The sequence below is a fragment of the Cydia amplana genome, chromosome 22 (assembly GCF_948474715.1).
Source record: "Cydia amplana chromosome 22, ilCydAmpl1.1, whole genome shotgun sequence".
Classification (NCBI taxonomy): Eukaryota; Metazoa; Arthropoda; class Insecta; order Lepidoptera; family Tortricidae; genus Cydia; species Cydia amplana.
This window is the reverse complement of record NC_086090.1, coordinates 9,271,787-9,291,545: the sequence shown is the minus strand read 5'-3', so window position 1 is coordinate 9,291,545 and position 19,759 is coordinate 9,271,787. Positions and strand designations below refer to the sequence as shown.

At 37.2% G+C, this 19,759-nt stretch overlaps 1 protein-coding gene across 1 annotated transcript; it reads right to left on the bottom strand.

Moving 5' to 3' along the window:
* Positions 1 to 16,625: 16,625 nt before the first annotated feature.
* LOC134658416 (uncharacterized) lies at positions 16,626 to 19,453 on the bottom strand. The gene is made up of 2 exons (XM_063514098.1): positions 19,387 to 19,453; positions 16,626 to 18,007 (listed from the first exon to the last, which is right to left on the bottom strand). The coding sequence occupies exon 2, from the start codon at positions 18,002 to 18,004 to the stop codon at positions 16,631 to 16,633; it is 1,374 nt and encodes a 457-aa protein (XP_063370168.1). The 5' UTR covers positions 18,005 to 18,007; positions 19,387 to 19,453; the 3' UTR covers positions 16,626 to 16,630.
* Between the last annotated feature and the right edge of the window lie 306 nt (positions 19,454 to 19,759).

The following is a 19,759-nucleotide window of genomic DNA, read 5'->3' as shown; positions in this document are numbered from 1 at the left end:
GACGAAATTACTCACATTGACCTTAGGGGCTATTCATAAATTACGTCATTTCAAAATGGGGGTTGTCTGGACATCGGATGATGGTAGCATGATGTAGGAGGAAACGGGGTCATTCGAAGCATGATTTTTGGATGATTTTAGGGAGGGTCAAAAATCGTCAAAAATAGATGACGTAATTTATGAACAGCCCCTTAATGGTATTTTGTTAATGTCAGATAAATTCAAAAATCAGCCTTAATTCCATCAACTTCGAGTCCATTTTCGCTATTACCTGAATTCACCTCATATACTTAATTATGAAGTGAATTCGGGTAATAGCGAATTTCCAGCACTCTCTTCGAAAACAGAAACATCTATCGGTTCCTTGCAAACTACTTGAAATAACAACTAAGTAACTATAGCTAAAAACTTATCTAAAAAAATGGCTATTCATTTAAAATCCTCATAAAATGGATTCTCGAACAATCCGCGGATGATTGAAAAAGTTTAATTCCGAACAGTTCCGACACTTCGGTCTCTCTATCTATATTGGAACCTTGTCAAAGGAACTTGGTACAGGATGGAAAAAGTGGAAAAGGCTCATTAGGTTGCTATTGGAGTGGAAAGTTTTAGGTTTTAATAGAACGGGGAATTGCGTTGTGTAAAGTTTGCATTTTTAATTAAATACCTACACCTACTTAAAACGTGTTGTACGTGGTCATACTGAAAGTTTCTGGATTCTGATCTGATTGATTTATGGTTTTCCCATAGAAAACGTCGACATCTGATCAGCCAAAATGTATGAAAAAGTAAAATAAAAATTCGGGATTTCGGGGTGCCGTAATAAAAGTAGCTCAGTTTAGCGAGTAGAATCGAGCCCTGGATTTAAAGCCCCATGGTCAGAGACACCCTGTATCAGACGACTTATTTTTTCTAAGTGGCCAGTCCAGGAATTTTCAGTATGCCCTAAGTATGTTTTTGTATGTCAGGGATTGGAGCCAAGAATGCCAAGATGACAATAGTTTATTGTCTACTAGCGACCCGCCCCGGCTTTGCACGGGTTAACGAATTATACATAAACCTTCCTCTTGAATCACTCTATCTATTAAAAAAGCGGCCAAGTGCGAGTCGGACTCGCCCATGAAGGGTTCCGTATTTACGCGATTTATGACGTATTAAAAAAAACTACTTGCTAGATCTCGTTCAAACCAATTTTCGGTGGAAGTTTACATGGTAATGTACATCATATATTTTTTTTAGTTTTATCATTCTCTTATTTTAGAAGTTCGGGGGGGGGGGGACACACATTTTACCACTTTGGAAGTGTCTCTCGCGCAAACTATTCAGTTTAGAAAAAAATGATATTAGAAACCTCAATATCATTTTTGAAGACCTATCCATAGATACCCCACACGTATGGGTTTGATGAAAAAAAAAAATTTGAGTTTCAGTTCGAAGTATGGTGAACCCCAAAAATTTATTGTTTTTTTTCTATTTTTGTGTGAAAATCTTAACGCGGTTCACAGAATACATCTACTTACCAAGTTTCAACAGTATAGTTCTTATAGTTTCGGAGAAAAGTGGCTGTGACATACGGACGGACAGACAGACGGACAGACAGACAGACATGACGAATCTATAAGGGTTCCGTTTTTTGCCATTTGGCTACGGAACCCTAAAAACCGCGTCAAAATCCGTTGCGTAGTTTTAAAGATCTAAGCATATATACAGTCAGACAGACAGCGGGAAGCGACTTTGTTTTATATTATGTAGTGAAACAGACCATGACATTGGTCATGCCCAGTACCCGTACCACTTACTTTACTCTGACCCGTACATGAGTCACTGACAGTGTCAAAACACTTATATCTGACATAGAGCTAGACCAAGAAAAGTCTGCAACGAGTTTGATAGCACACGTAGTGTAAGTATTATTTATACGTCATAATTTCATAGAATTTGACGTTTAAAATAACACTAGCACCGCGTGTGCTACTAAAATCGTTGCAGACTTATCTTGGTCTAAAAGAATGTTGGTACTGTTGGTAGACCCTTTAAAAGTTATTTTACGACGAAGTTGTTAGTTTTCTTCAAATATTATCCCTAGAGATACTCATTACTGCTTTTTCTACGAATCACTGTCAACGAAACTACAAAATAAATATTATCTCTCTCGAAAAAACTTGAAAAAGAACTGAAATTCTGTAACAAGCTTTTGGTAATCTCGCAAATAAGAGTATTCTAGGTATTTCGTTTACAATGAAATAGGGTAAAATGTGCAATGTCTCGGAATCCCTTTTGGTGTCTGAGCGCAGATTACATAAGTATAAACTAATGGCGTTATTCAGAAACGGCTGCTAACTTAATCAGTTAATGATCGTCGTTTGTCGCTATCTGTCGTTATGCCATAGAGAGGGACAAACGATGATCATCAGCTGATTAACTTAGCAGACGTTTATGAATAACGGCGTAAGTATGTAAGGTTATTTACGGTCTTTATGGTTGATAGTTTATTCATTTTTAGGGTTCCGTACCCAAAGGGGACCCTATTACTAAGACTCCACTGTCCGTCTGTTTATCAGTCTGTGACCAGGGTGTATCTCACGAACCGTGATACTAGCTATTTACAGTTGCAACTTTTACAATTTTTACATATTATGTATTTCTGTTGCCGCTATAACGACAAATACTAAAAACAGAATAAAATAAATATTTGAGTAAGTACTATACAACAAACGTGATTTTTTGCAGTTTTTTTTACTCTAATATTCGTTAAAATGCTGCACTGGTTTGCGAGTTTTACGTCTGACCGCATGATAGTCACTGGCCAGCCAGCTTTTTCAGGGGAAATAGTTATAGACCGCCCGAATTGAAAGCGAGGACCTACAACTACGTATAATAATAGTAGAAAAAAAAAACCAGAACTACTACCTACTACCAAACGTCCTATCTAGCAATAAGGAGGAAAGAACATGGAATAATAACAATAATTTACATATTACATATCTAAGGAATTTTCTGTTATTTCACGTAAGTAACATATCTGCTGTAATAACGTACCTTAGTAATCTATGCTGAGTCAGACATTTCTAAAACTTTCTTTAAGTAGCAGTTACCAAGATTGGTCTTGAAATGAGTACCGTCTTATAAAATAGTGAGACATCCCTCCTCTTAAATATAGTTAGGTAAATTACTTTTGAAAAGTTTTAGATTCTATGTTTTGATACCATAAGGTCTTATGGCTTAATTAATTTATGGATATTGTTTAATCATATATCGTATTGTGTAACTTTCTGCACCTGATATATAGGTATACTAAAAAATATAAATATATACATAGTAAAAAAGAGATTTGTCTGTCTAGACAAAAACACTGATATGTATATTTTCGTATTATAAAATTCACTTCCAGGTTCTGCATATGCGACCGGAAATGTAATATTGTATCGTCAGAACTAAAAACTTATGATAACATTAGACCAAGATAAGTCTGCAGCGATTCCGATAGCCCAGACTGTGCAAGTGTTATTTTAAACGCCAATTTCTATGAAATTATGACGTATAAAGAACACTTGCAAAGCCTGTGCTGTCAGAATCGTTGCAAAGTTGTCTAAGTACACACTCTAGACATTTTTTAAATGTCCAGTTTAAAAACTACGCCAATAGAAGTTAGGTAGAGACATGCCAAGTGTCATCCATTCCGAGTCTCTTTCAAACTAGCATTCAGCCAGTTCAGAATGTTCAGATGCCTTTCAAATGTCGCCCGTTTTTTATCAAATTGGTCGTTTTTACGGCGCTGCGAAAGTGGTCAATTTGTAAAAGGATTCCGAGGGATAGATTCAGATTTTATAAATTATATAACTACTGATTTGATACGTTCTCAGTTTTTTCATTGGTGTGGTGGTAAATGATTGGTGGTGGGAGGTAATAGAGATGGGTAATTTGAGATTAATATAATTTTAATATGATATTTTATACAGACGGGACGGATACAGTATTTGAGTTTAGGGTAAACTGTAGTTTGTTTACTTGTGCACAAGAATACATTTTCCAAGAATCTGAAAACAGATTTTTGATGTTTGTGAAAGATACATAGATAAAAAAAACCGGTCAAGTGCGAGTCGGACTCGCGCACGGAGGGTTCCGCACCATCAACAAAAAACAAGCAAAAAAACGGTCACCCATCCAAGTACTGACCCCGCCCGACGTTGCTTAACTTAGTTAACTTCGGTCAAAAATCACGTTTGTTGTATGGGAGCCCCACTTAAATCTTTATTTTATTCTGTTTTTAGTATTTGTTGTTATAGCGGCAACAGAAATACATCATCTGTCAAAATTTCTACTGTCTAGCTATCACGGTTCGTGAGATACAGCCTGGTGACAGACGGACGGACGGACGGACGGACGGACAGCGGAGTCTCAGTAATAGGGTCCCGTTTTTATCCTTTGGGTACGGAACCCTAAAAACAACCATTTTTATGGGAGTTTGTACGTACCTACGCACCTACATTTTTCAAATAAACATAATTTTTTCTATAGACAAATTGGTTTGCCCGACTATATTCAAAGGGGTATTACATTTTTAACGTAGAATTTATAAAAGCCTGAATACGCCTACGAGAGTTAACGCATTTCACTCCATTTTAAGAAGCTTTATAGTTCTAGTGCCATTAGATGGTTTTAAAACGAGGGAGTACCTAATAAAGATTGTAAAGTGTGGAATATTGCCTTGTGACTGGAATTGATTGAAGGCCAGTTAAGGATGACACACGCTAGAACGGTCCGGGTCCGGGCCGCGGCTTCCGACACTTCATTGATGGTTTCTATAGAAAACTGGAGTGTCGGACGCTCGGCGCGGACCCGGACCAATGTCTAGCGTGAGTTATCCTTTATCCTTACCAAAAACGATGCCATTACAATATATAGTCTGGAGTTAAATTAAACACAAGTCGTCTCCTTCACGATTTTCGTAGACATCTCTTCTAAATACCTAAAACTGGTATGGATGTGTTCCTCGTGGTCTCTAGAATACGAATTGACCGGTTTTAGTTTATGGAGAGGGGGACGTGTCGATAAAAAGGGGGGGAATGTGGGCGGCCAACCAGCATTGATATTTGTTCACATCTTGAGTCCTATGGGACCGATCGGTTCGTTTCAGGTGTCGTTTGAAAGAGTATTAAACGTGCTATTATTGCTTCATAATAACTGTAGTCATAACTGTAGTCGTTTAGAAAATATTTTAAAATATATGATTTTTTACCGTGCATAGATGGCATAAGTACTGACAAAACATGCGTCTAACTCAATAAATTATAACTTTACCGCAATTAATGTTATTACAAAATATACGAGAAATTTCATTAGCTTTCTAAAAACATAAGGTTTATTGGTGTATGGTATTATATAACCATGTAATGATGAATTTTGTTCAGCATGGGTCACTACGCACTATAGATGTAGCTATTCTAGAGCCAGGCTGTCTTTAGGTAAGAAAATAGGTGCTAAGTGTCGCCTAATTGTTTGTTGGGATTTATATGACGGTGCGCAGTGACCCATGCTGAACAAAATTCATTATTACTTGGTTATATAATATCTTACACCAATAAATCTTATGTTTTTGGAAAGCTAATGAAATGTCTCGTATATTTTGTAAATACATTAATTGCGATAAAGTTATAATTTATTAAGTTAGAACCATGTTTTAGCAGTACTTATGTGCATGCACGGTAAAAAATCATGTTTTCAATTATTTTGAAAATGACTAAAGTTATGACTACAGTTATTGAAAACCAATTATAGTACGTTTAATATTCTTTCAAATGGTATCTATCACGAACTGATCAATAAAAAAAACCCGAGAAATAATGAAAAGTTGACGCCGATCGCCTGCCATTTACGTGACGGCGCTTAGTGACCCATGCTGAACAAAATTCGTAATTACTTGGTTATATAATATCATACACCAATAAAACTTATATTTTTGGAAAGCTAATGAAATTTCACGTACATTTTGTAAGAATATTATTGGAGTAAAGTTATAATTTATTGAGTTAGACGCATATTTTATCAGTACTTATGCCATCCATGCACGGTAAAAAAATCAAATATTTTAAAATATTTTGTAAATTACTAAAGTTATGACTACGGCTATTAGAAACCATTTATTGTACGTTTAATAACCTTTCAAATGGTACCTATCAGCAATTGATCAATAAAATAGAACCCGAGAAATAATGAAAAGTTTACGTCGGTCGCCCGCCATTTACGTGACGGTGCGTAGTGACCCATGCTGAACAAAATTCGTTATTAATTGGTTATATAATATCATACGCCAATAAAACTTATGTTTTTGGTAAGCTAATGAAATGTCTCGTATATTTTGTAATAAAATAATTGCGGTATTGTTGTAATTTATTGAGTTAGGCGCATATTTAATCAGTACTTATGCCATCCATGCACGGTATAAAATCAAATATTTTAAAATATTTTGTAAACGACTACAGTTATGACTACGGTTATTATGAAACAATAATAGCACGTTTAATACTCTTTCAAACGACACCTCACACGAACCGATCGGTCCCATAGGACTCAAGATGTGAACAAATATCAATAATGGTCGGCCGCCATCTTTGCCCCCCTTTTTTTCGACCCGTCCCCCACTCCATAAACTAAAACCGGTCATTTCGTATTCTAGAGATCACGAGGAACACATCCATACCAGTTTTAGGTATTTAGAAGAGATGTCGACGACTTTTCTCGAAACAGGCCGATTTCCACCTGTCTAATACGAGGGGTGATTGGAAAGTTCACGGCCTAAGTATGAAATCAAATCCAAAGATTTTATTTAATATTTTTATTTCTCTACGTAGTCCCCGTCGAGCTCTTTGCACTTGTTCCATCTGGATTCCAAAGCCATTATACCACTTTTGAAGAAACTTTGCTCCAGGCCTTCAAAATAGGTGTCCACTTCTGCTTGGACCTCGTCGTTGGTAAAAAATTTCTTACCGCCCATGTGTTTTTTTAAATTTGGAAATAGATGGAAGTCCGATGGTGCCAAATCAGGCGAATAAGGCGGGTGGGGCACTAATTCAAACCCATAGTTGTGAATTTCTGCTATCGATTTTATTGACGTGTGCACACGTGCATTATCCTGGTGAAAGAGAACTTTTTTTGTCAACAATCCAGGTCTTTTTACTTTCAGATCTTCTCGTAATCGGCGCAAAAGGTTGCAATAGTAGTCCGAGTTTATAGTGGTACCTTTCTGGAGATAGTCAACCATTATTACTCCCTTTGCGTCCCAGAAGACTGATGCCATGACTTTATTCGCCGACAAAATGGCCTTTGCCTTTTTGGGTGGCGGAGATCCAGCACGAACCCACTGCTTTGATTGCTGTTTAGTCTCGGGCGTGTAGTGATGGACCCATGTCTCATCCATAGTAACATATCTGTCCAAAAAGTCTTGAGGGTCAGGTTCAAACAAGTCGAGACAGTCGCGTGAAATTGTTAGACGAGTGATTTTTTGTTCCACTGAAAGGAGCTTCGGAACCCATCTCGCCGACACCTTTGAAAAACCTAATTCGTTGACTATAATGTTTTGGGTTCTTTCATAGGAGATGCCTACGATGTCAGCTATTTCCCTTACTTTTAATCGTCGGTCTTGCATTATCATCTCGTATATAATTGCCACATTATGTGGATTGGTCGCAGTGGTTGGTCTCCCGGGGCGAGGGTCATCTGCGATATTGACTCGTCCCCGCTTGAATTCAGCTGCCCACTTTTTTACTGTCGTATATGATGGACAGGATTGCCCCAATGTACACTGCATATCTTCAAAAATTTGTTTTGGAGTCAATCCTTTTTTATGAAGATATTTAATTACAGCACGTTGCTCCAAATTGTCCATTATGAAAAATCTGTTGACTCTTATTTTTAAATCAGACGTATAATTTATTTTTACAATGTCTTACAATTCAAATTTCGCGGGATGACAACTGAATAATGACAGTTCAAAATGGCGGCAGAAAAAAATTAAAAAGGTTTTTTTTTAATGGTCAGGCCGCGAACTTTTCAATCAGCCCTCGTATAACCTATAACAAATGGTGTTAGGTATATATATGTTAGGTAAGTACCAGTGGCGACGCGTCAAACATATCCATAGGCAAGCCGGGGCTAATTTGGCTTACCAAACGTCCAAAAACAGGCAAGCCGGTGGGAATCGGCTTTTATGGACGCGCCGCCACTGCACAGATGACGCAGAGTCTAAATCGTTGAAGATAAGACATTGAAATTTGAAACACTTATTTTTTTAATTATTGTAGAAGTGTAATAAGAAAGAATATCTGATCTTAATAGTAGTTATACTTAATATCGCTGACACGTCTATAAAAGCTGCAGCATGCACAAACCCTATGATTAGTGCATTCGTTTGAATCTAGGTCATCGGAGTAGGCCGAGTGCATGCGATTACTGAGGTTTTGCGATACCCGGAAGTAAATATGATGCGTAAATTGCTAGCAACATATATCCTTACGTGTTTAGAATAAAATAAAATATAATAGAATCTGTCTTCGAGGTTGGTTAAAAAATTAAAAAAAAGAAAGAATATCGTCAAAATAAGTTTAGTAAAACGAATTTCGTCTTCGAAACGAATTTCGTCAAAATGAGTTTAGTAAAATTTTACAGAAAGAAAAGAATACTATCAGTTATTCATTTTATGTAAAGACAACAAGTTTCCCTCCCTGAAGAGATCCCTAAAAGGGATAAGTTCGCCTTTGTACAAATGATGTGTTTTTTCTTGTTTTGTACTCCTTAACTTGCTCCGGTTTATTTAGGTACTAGAGAACTAAGGCTGCCTGTCCACTAGAGCGGAGCAAGGCAGCGGAGTGGTGAGCGAAGTAAAAATCCACCAATAGCCCAAAGAGGAGCGGAGATTAAATAGATAGATAGATAAAATGTTTATTGGGATGCTGCAACAACACACAATTTACAAATAGGTAGGTAGGACATTACAAACTGAACAATACTAAAATATGTACAAAATTTTATTAAGAAAAAAAACTGAATTAAATTCCATTAAAATTTAAATTAATTTAAAACCGGTCACTTACGTATTATTAAGTAAAACTGGATCGAAACATGTCGAGCTGTTCGACTTAATAATACGTGAGTGACTCGTTTTAAAATAATTTGAATACCGATGTTTGAGTCCCACGGGAGTTGTATAGTTAAAATTGAAATTCTATTGGTGGATTTTTAACTCGCTCACCACTTCGCTGCCTCGCTCCGGTCCAGTGGACAGACATCCTAAGTCAATTATTAAGTACTAAGTATTAGCGAGCCCAAGCCTAGTCCTCAGGGCACAAACCTTTGAACTACAAATTACCCATACAATTACCGTAATCATATTACACCCGCGTCACCCTAATTTAACAACACCTGTATCTGATTAAACTGCAAATCAAGTTAACCATAACTTGGCAGAACTGTAATTAGAAACGGCAAATGCGTCCCAATTAGTTAGTCACCAAATCATTAATGCAATTTGGAGAACGTGGTAAGTATATTGACGGAGATGCAGGCCGATTCGGATGTGCACTGATATCAGAATTATATTTGAACTAGCGACCCGCTCCGACTTCGCACGGGTTAACAAATTATACATAAACCTTCCTCTTGAATCACTCTTATCTATTAAAAAAACCGCATCAAAATCCGTTGCGTACAAGCGAATCGCTCGTAAATAAGATTCAAATATAATTCTAGTTCAGAGTAGTAAGCTAGCTATTAATTTCTTTTAGTAATGCCACTGTAAGTATATATCTTGTTATTAGTATGGGTGCGGCCAAATAAGTGGCAACTCAACAAGCCGCTTTTCATACATTAAAAAAAATCATTTCATTTTCTTAACATAACCGGTTCGGCACTCGGCGAGTCCCACCATGTCTGATTGCATGATAAGACATCTTTTTCATTGTATCACTACATAGTATAGTTTGTAGCTTTCTAATAGAGCCCGAAGGCTAATCCTATTGTCTATTGTTAACTAAAACCGCTCGTGCCACGTGCCACAACCACCTGCATAAAAAATCGGTACTTCGGTTACTGAGTGCCGGCGAGTCGAACGCTACAGAACCAGTCTAAAATGTGTCATCGAGATGCGTAACAAAGGCGCGTTATCGGAGAGCGCACCTACACTGGTTTTTTGAGCGTTGGACTAGCCCGCGCTCAGGTGCCAAATAGAATAATTAGGACCCTTTTTTGCAGGTAAGTAGCACGGGCGGTTTTACTGAACAATAGACAATAGGATAAGCCTTCGGGCTCTACTAGAAAGCTACAAACTATAAACAAAGTCGCTTCCCGTTGTCTGTCTGTCCGTATGTATGCTTAGATCTTTAAAACGACGCAACGGATTTCGATGCAGTTTTTTTAAATAAATAGAGTGATTCGAGAGGAAGGTTTATGTATAATTTGTTAACCCGTCCGAAGCCGGGGCGGGTCGCTAGTACTTCATAATCGTTTCAGCCAAACTTCAGAATGTCCGCTCTCATCTTAACTCCGTGACCAAGAAGTCATAGGATTCGCATATATTATTAACTTGCGCGGACATTGTTGTCCGAAACACAGCTATAACTATCTACATACATTATGTATATGATTTATGAGTCGTTGTGTATTTAGGTAGAGGAATAGAAGCAAATAAACATATTTGTAACTAAAAGAACGTTGCCATAACTGGGGTTTCAGCTAAAAACACCCAAAAAAAGCTGACACAAAAATAACTGTTTAATTTTTTCAGCACCCGCCGGTTTAGTATCCAGTCAGCTTTTAAAAAAGCTAGATCGTGTTTTTTATACAACCTTTTTAATCAAAGTAAAATGGTACAGTTTAGCTGCGTTGTAGAAATTGCAAATAAACGATTGAAAGATTTATGAAATGACAATCACATACATCTCGAATCTAGGGTTGACGACCTCTGTTACACGCCTATAGATCACGTTATACGCTTACCAACCAGCGGGCCGTTTGCTTGTTTACCATCGTCGAAGTATAAAAAAAACACCGAAATCTCATTAGGTAAAGATTTCGTATTTACCTAATTCTTGGCAAACAACAACCTTTACACCTGTATAGCTGTACCACAGAATAAATATGTGACGTTATCTATGAAAAGGGACCTTATTGTCGATGGCGCTTACGCCATTACTAAAGATGCTCGTATATAAATACAATGCTGCGCGACGCTGTGCGGCGTAAGCGCCATCGACAATAAGGTTTTTCATAGATAATGCCCCATATTAGTACTATGTACAGAAGGTTCACTCTGTAACAAAATGCGTATATTACGACAGATATGACCGCTAGGTGGCGCAAGCGCCCAAACGTCCGTTCCGTAGCGGTGCGCGGCAACTACTATGGCTAGACACCAAAATTGGTGTGGGCCTCATGTACTTGTAGCGACGCGACGAAATCGCGGAGTGAGCCACGCCTGGTAACGCAGGCTTCGTAATTTTTTATTATACTTTTATTATAAGTTTTAAGAATCCTTATTCCTACAAGCGAGCGTTTTTTGCAATCTGTTACCATTTTCATTCAAGATTACGACGTAACTATTAGTATTCATTCAAAAACTGATAACGTACTTAAATAATCATTTCTTAAACTAGCAAGTAAGACCGTTCAAGTTGACATTTTCTCTTTTTAAACCTAAAATAAATGAGTTTTCTTGGGAGGCTTTTTCAAAATTTGCAGTGATTGCACTGTCGTTTCGGTTCTCAATTTTGCAGTAAACAAGAATCATTTGGTACATGAATGATTACAATTCAATTCACCATATCATGTACGTGGAGCTAACGGTATTGAAAATCAAAGATTCATTTAAAAAAATTGATAAAATACCTTCCGAACTTTCTTCATTTTTTGGGTGAAAACAGGGTTACATTATATTTTTTTATCGCAAATTGTACTTTTATTTTGCCCTAAAAATAATATTATAGCAAACTATAACTATACGTTAACCCATAAAAAAATAATCATAACTATAGGACCTACCTTGCCGTAAATTTATATTATTTTAAAACACGTATAAATCACGCTGCACCGACGCCGCACGCTCAGTCTCCGCCGAGGCGGCTTAGGGGACGGACCTGTGCTCGATCGTCAGGCGTTCGGTGACTATGGTGCGTTCGTAAACAGCCAGAGAATTCCGAGAAGTGCTGTATACTGCGACTAGATAATCTTGATACAAATAAGTACATTTTTTACACCATATTTAATTTCAACAACAGACTCTCGCTAGGTGATAGGTTTTCAGTGTTACTTGAATACTGGTTAGGTTTTGCATTATTATTATACCCGGACGACCTGGATAATGTCCAGGTTCTCATGATGGAGTCAGGAGTTGGTCACCGAACTCCTAATCTACTCATCATAACTCCATCGTGTTTGGGCGCATTCGATTTGCCTTGACGAGCACCATCTATCTAGATGAGGTCCAGGTTCTCATGATGGAGTCAGGAGTTGGTCACCAGAACTCCTTATCTACTCATCATAACTATATCGTGTTTGGGCTCATTGATAGCTTTGCCCTGACGAGTACCATCGATCTAGATGAGGTCCAGGGCACAGGGCTATATTATAGTTCTTACGAACAGATACTTATCTCTCAAAGAAAACTCAAATGCCTACCGTTTTAATACCTACACAAAAATACAATGGAATGACCTTCAACGCACCGCTCCCCGCACCGCGCGCACCGGCACAAAGCTAGGGTTGCCGACGCTTAGAAATGATTTTACAAATAAGTACCTACCTACTTACCTAAACTATAGATTGTATGAAAGATACCGATGATATAAGATAAAGAAATATAAGTTTTATTAATTGTAAAATAACTATGAGCAAGATAAGTTGCAATAAGTAATTAATAATTATAATATTCCTTTTATCATTATGAATTACTTATAAATTTATTTTATTATTCTCTTTATTTATCTTTTGTCTTAAGTTAGGGTTTTTTTTCCTTATTTTATTATTTATTATGATGAGTGACTGCGAAATATTTTAAAAGGTCATATCTCCCTACAGTAACCGTAGTGTTTACGCCGTTTTATAAACCGCGTAAACACTACGCGGTTTATAAAACGGCGTACTACGTAGCTTGCGACTATCGTAAAAAAATTTGGTATAAGTACTTATATTGAGAACGTCTAATAGTTACTTTTCCTATCAATCGGTAGAGCAAACACGGATTTTTTTATTAGTTTTTTTTTGTTTCTGCATCCATCCACACTACAACATGGTTATTTGTTCGTGAAGAAGACATTTCTTTCGCATACATTTTGGCATATTCGAGCGCTGGCGACCAACTAGCTTGATTTTCTACCGTGAACGGGAAGAGATTCGTAGGTATAAATCCGTGCTCGCGCGGAGAGTTCCATAGGCCTGAGCGCCTACCGCGAACCACGTTCGACGTGTTGCCTCTCTGTCGCACTTGTAAATTCGTACGTAAGTGTGACAGGGAGGTAACACGTCGAACGTGGTTCGCGGTAGGCCCTCTGTCCAGGGTATCTTGATGGAGTGGAGCGGAGATGGCATAATATAAATAATCGGATTTCGATATTGACCCCGACGAGGCCATCAAACAAAAAAAAATGTGGAATGTAGTCAATGGTATCATGGTTTTAAATAAAAACAGTGACTGGTTTTAACAGATACAGGGCCAGTTGCATATCACAAATAAAGAAACATGTTTATTTGCAGTATGGACGGGCCCCGACTTTCCCCTAAAAACAGAAATAGTACAAAAAGACGACAATTTGTGGGCAGCAAAAATGTAAACAAAACTCATGGTTTGTCATGGTTTGTAAAAAAAAACAACGGGTTGCACTCCGGGAGTAACGGCAGAAGTGAAAACTCAATGACTAGTGCAAAATGTCTGCAGCACTATGTATAATTGATGTTAATGCCATCTAGCGTTATTTCGTCGCATTACTTGAAACCCCTAAGCACATCACTGTTAGTACTCGAGTTATATTAATACCGGTTAGAGGGAAACTCACTAGATGGCATTTAAATCAATAAAGAAAAATGCAATAACATTGTAACAGTTTTTTGATCAGGTCACGTGTCCGTCTTACGGTCACGTGATCTGTCGCGAGTTTAACATTTTTTCCCCACCTCAAAAAGTGCACAGCGCCGCTAAAGAAGTTTGAAAATACAACACTACTGCAATGACGAATATTAGTAGTAAGGTTTATTCGGGTAATTCCGAAAATCATTGTAAAATCACTCATATTCCGTTGTAGTAAGAGTCAGCTTTCGGAATTATCCGCCACTATTCGTTCATTCGGAAATACCCGAATACACCTTATTCATAAGAAGAGTGATTGTCACAATAATTCCATGCCAGAGGTAAATATCGTTATTATTTACTCGCCTCTGGTTATATATTATCCCAACACATACACTCTATTGCCTACTACCATGCTTATAAAATAAAATAAAGAGTGCCAATATAACGCTAAAAATAATGTTACTTTGCAATTAAATTGAAAAGTATCAATATTATTCTTGCCTGCGTTGAAACGCGCTTAACGTTGCCGCCCGGCGCGGCGCTCGCGTACCGAGCGCCAACGCCATCTATCGAGTGTTATTTCGCGAAATCGGTGAACGCTCTAAGGAATAAGGCCTCTTAAGTTAATAAAAATAACCGTCACGAATCGTACCGACGGGCTGGTATCCCGGAGTCGCGAGTTCGAGTTTCGCCCGATAAGTGAGTTTTTCACACAATATGCATGAGTTACTCCTAATGTATTTAAACCAACAATTGTTCAATGAAACCGCAGCTTAATCAACTGCATTGTCAGATTAAGGTACAGTTTCGCTGACAATAACCTTGTATTGTCTATTTGGAAATTCAGTATTAACCCCTTAATGAGATAATGCAACCAAAGGATTTAATTATAGCGTTCAATGGGTTAATAATGCCACTGGGACAAAGGACAGTGGAATTTAGCTACTAAATTTAATTATCATTTAATTATCTAAATTCTATGATCGTGGGTGCATCCTTTGGTGCACTTTGCATATAAAGTTATACAAAGCGTAGCAGAAATCAGTACAAAAAGCACTTGACTTAGCGGAATGAATCTGAGCTAAATTGCAATAAATTTTACAAGAGAGCAATTATTGTGGTTTAACAGGGGCACATTATAAATAAAAGTAAGATATGACCGCTAGGTGGCGCAAGCGCGAGCAAGCGCCCGTCCCGTAGCGGTGGGCGGCAACTATGGCTAGACACCAAAATTGGTGTGGGCCGCATTTACTACTTGTTGGTATGGTGCCTGCGACGAAATCGCGGAGTGAGCCACGCCTGACAGGGGTCAACAACAACATGAGGGTATGCTAATATATATTTATTTTCGAGCAAACGAAAGATTCTAAAATTGAATTCGAAAAGTGGAATCTTGAGAGTTGCGAGAGAGCAAGGCGCAAACTTTGCTAACAAAGGAAACACAAAATTAACGATCAAATTAAAATTGTATAATTATCATCAGAATTAATAGGACAAAAAAAAATCACAACGTTGAAATACATATTGACAACGTTAAATCCGCATAAAAACACTCAGATTACAATAATTCCATTCGCACTCAAAACACCTGCATATCGATTCGATGAAACAAACAGGCACATCACTAGTAAGCCGGTGCAAAACGCGCGCTATTAGTGATGCGACATCACGACCGCCGGATTACGATGCATCGGATTTAATATCGATACACTGGCGGACACTGAAATCGGTCAAACAGGAAATATATGTGACGTTATCTATGAAAAGGGACCTTATTGTCGATGGCGCTTACGCCATTATTAACGATTCTCCGATATAAATACAATGCCGCGTGACGCTGTGCGGCGTAAGCGCCATCGACAATAATGTCTCTTTTCATAGATAATGCCCCATATCTTTATTAGGGCTCATTTAGACGGTGCGCGAACTCGCATGTGACTCGCAGTTTCATTACATTTCGTCATTTGATCGGTTGGCTGAATTGATGTCACCTCAATGGTCCGCAATGTAACTTAAATCGTATGTACGAGTTCGCGCGCCGTCTAAATGAGCCCTTAGAGTTATGACAACTCGGATTAAGCTAAAATGTAGTGTGTCAAAGGACCGTCTCCTTTCAAACATAGACATAGATAATCATACTATCTTTGTCTTACACTAGTAGTAGCACCCAAAAGAAAAGGATGAGTATAGTGTTTATGCCCCTATTTACTGACAAATTTGTTTGACCATCTATAACAATAATGCTCACTCAAAAAAATATTAAGCAAAACATTTTTGAATATTCTATAAGTTTTCTTATTTCTTACAAAACCAACTTATGTTTTTTTGAACAAATAAAATCAGGGTATGATAAGGCCAATTGTGGTAAATGCAACTATAGGATAATTGTGTCTATTACTTAACTCTCGAAAACTATTGGTCAGGTCAAGCCCTTATCAGTTGATGCAGGAAGATGGAAGCTCTTTTAATTCACATTGTTTAAAAAAAATAACTGAAATAGACGCGATAATCCCATATTTGCACTTATCCCGTTCGACCTAACTACAGTATGTGTGTGTACAAAAAAAAACAATTTAATTATTGTTTAAATATATTTATGGTTTTGTAATAATGAGTTTTATGCATATTTGCAAACAATTGTAATAGATTATCGGAAAGAAGTATATATTTCTGCTCCGCTGCTCTACTGTATTCATCTAACTTTAAATTTGTATCCCATTCTTTCGGCAATCCTTCATTTTTTACCATAGTCATCAGTTTATCTATCACATGCTCTATTTCCAAGTCTTCTCTATAGATATCTCTTTCTTTATCTAGCAGTATGTTACCTAAATTTTTCCAATATTCAAGCGGACAATTCTGGACGATTATATTTGCTGTGTTATTTATAGCGTGATGATGATGGTTCGCTGAGGTTTTTACTGGTACTGTCATAGCCTTGTTCATCTCTCGTACAAGAAAGCTCCAAAAAGAATCAAAAAAATTATTATTTAAATTGCACCTCTTTTTCCTTATTGTAATATGGCCCTTTGCTCTGAAGCTAAGTTCTTCTGGCGACAGTTTCTTCACACGACTTTTTTGAATTGTCTTTACAAGATTATACAATTCTGCTCGGTGCATTTTGGGATCATGAGGGACTTCGTTAGCACTCAACCAGTTTATAATGTCCTCCTTTGACAGGTCACTAACAAGTTTATCGTCGTCGTTACTTAAAACGTTTTCTTGGAAAATTATTACGCTTTCTTCTGACAGTTGGGGTAAAAGTTTCTCTTCTATCCAATTCGTCATATACTCCTGGCTATTCCCGAAACAGTAGATATAGCCCAAGAGACCTAATGTTTGCGACGCTGCTATAATATACCGAGTTCTGGCTTCAATTGTGTCTTCTCTGTAACTAAATTTACCCTGGTTTAGGATCAGGTTTATCTTGCCTATGTACACTATGTCTTTCTTTTGTTCCCTATACATCATCTTTGTGTATAAAAACCTCTGTCTCTCTACGACTGTTTCTGGTTTTTCGACTATGATGGAAGCCTTTGTTCCTGGTAGCTGTATAAAAGTGAAAAACTTCTTATAACCTTCGTAGTCTAGACAATCTTTCGCTCCTGTAGGTATTTCTAGGAGTTGCGTGTAGTTTTCTAACAGTAGTTTCCGTATGTTGTTATACTCAAAATTGTGTATCATTAGTTTTTGTTCTCTTAACCAATCTTCAAACTTTATTGACTTATTGTCGAGAGAATTTACAGCCGTTAAAGTTTCTTTGGGTACTCCAGTAAGCTTCTGGCACTTGATTAAGTGAGGAGTCTTATCTTTCCCAGGTTGTCTATTAGGTAGTTCACATTGTTTGCTTACATTACTGGCTATGTCCATTTTTTTCTGTATGTCCTCTTTTTTAAAATCAGTTAAATGCTTTTCAAAAAGTTCCAACGTCATTTTTGCTGCCATTTTCATCAACTGAAAAATACAATTAAATTAATTACATATAATGTAGCCAATAATGGTAAAAAATCAATGTTATGTTTAAAATCAAGAGTTGTCACACTGTGCAAGACGTGTTAAAATGCAACAATAAAACAAATTAAGAATCGGGACTTTATATTTATATATTGTTGCGTAAATGTACCATTACTTACTGGAAACATTCCCAATAGTTGCCAACTATCTTACTTACAAGGAACGCAAGTTAACCTTTTGAACGCCACAGTCGGCAATTGACGTCAACGCAAAATCGTGACAACGACGCCAAAGACGCCATTTGCCGTCGATCGTTTTTTGATGAAAATCTACTGAAAAACACCCCACTTTTAGATTGGCATTATTTATTCACAAAACTAAATTTTACCTCCGTGGTGTCAGTGGCACCGCAAATGAATGGCGCGTTTGGCGTTCAAAAGGTTAAAAATGGGCTGTAATAATTGTAATTAGCACATTTGGGCGTTTTTTTTGTTGTCCCCTACACTTTTTTTTTCAAATTTGGGATTTTTTATGTTATTTCTACTCAGAATCACAAGCTCTTTCTATCCTAATAGGAGAAAAAAAGTGTCCCAAAATTTCCATACATTTTTCGATCTTTCCATTCCGCGACCGCCATACAGTCTATGAAAAATGGTGAGGTAATGGAAATAAAAACCTTAGGACACTTTTTTTCTCCTATTAGGATAGAAAGAGCTCGTGATTCTGAGTAGAAATAACATAAAAAATCCCAAATTTGAAAAAAAAGTGTAGAGGACAACAAAAAAAACGCCCATTTACCTTGTACCTAGTTAACGCGCTTTACCCTAACTATAATAGTACATTACGAATATTACGATACAGGTGCGAAAATTAGGAAATTCGCGAGCGAAACGCACGATAAAATAATTAAGTACATTCGAAACTAAGTAAAAAATAACTAAATTTCTTTAACTAAAAATTATTCAAACACCGCTTCTTCATACAAACGTGGTCCCCATTTTCCTCTCTGGATATTAACATCAAATATTCTATTGGTAAATTTATTCTATTTGGTATATATTTTGGTATTTCCGCAATTTGGTAAATTAACATTATTAACCACAGCAGTGCCCGTTCGTTTGTTTTAATTACCTATTAAAAGCTTTTAAATTTCGTAAATGTAGTTCAAACGAAAGGGCATACCTATGGATAATAAGTTAATAACCTACAATAAATTAGGTTAAAATAATTTCCATACAGTTAATATCCAGCGGTGAGCAAAATGGGGACTACGTTTGTATGGAGAAGCGTTTATCCGCTATCCTCTTAAGATAAACACAATTTAAAACATCAAAAGTATCAAAAAGATAAAAATAAATAAATAATCACACACTACTCACCTATAACCGCCAATAACCTCAACAGTACTACGCCCGTACGCAGCGCGCGACCAATTCAAAATGGCCGATCCGACGCGACGTCCGCCAGGCCGCTGACCTCCCCCCCGCCGGCGCGCCGCCCGCCCGCGCGTCTGCACCGATATGTGCTCGACGAATTACGGTGCGCCGATTTGACTGTGACTCATGATTTTGATGTGGGATTTTTTTTATTGAAAAATCAGTTCAATGCACAAAACAATTAAATAAGTAGCATTGTACATGTACTGTATTTTTTTTATTACAATGATTGGTAGTATTAATTAGTAGTCAGTAGCTGCGTAGGGTTAATTACACGGTTCTTGTATAATGAGTCAATACTATATAAATATAAAAA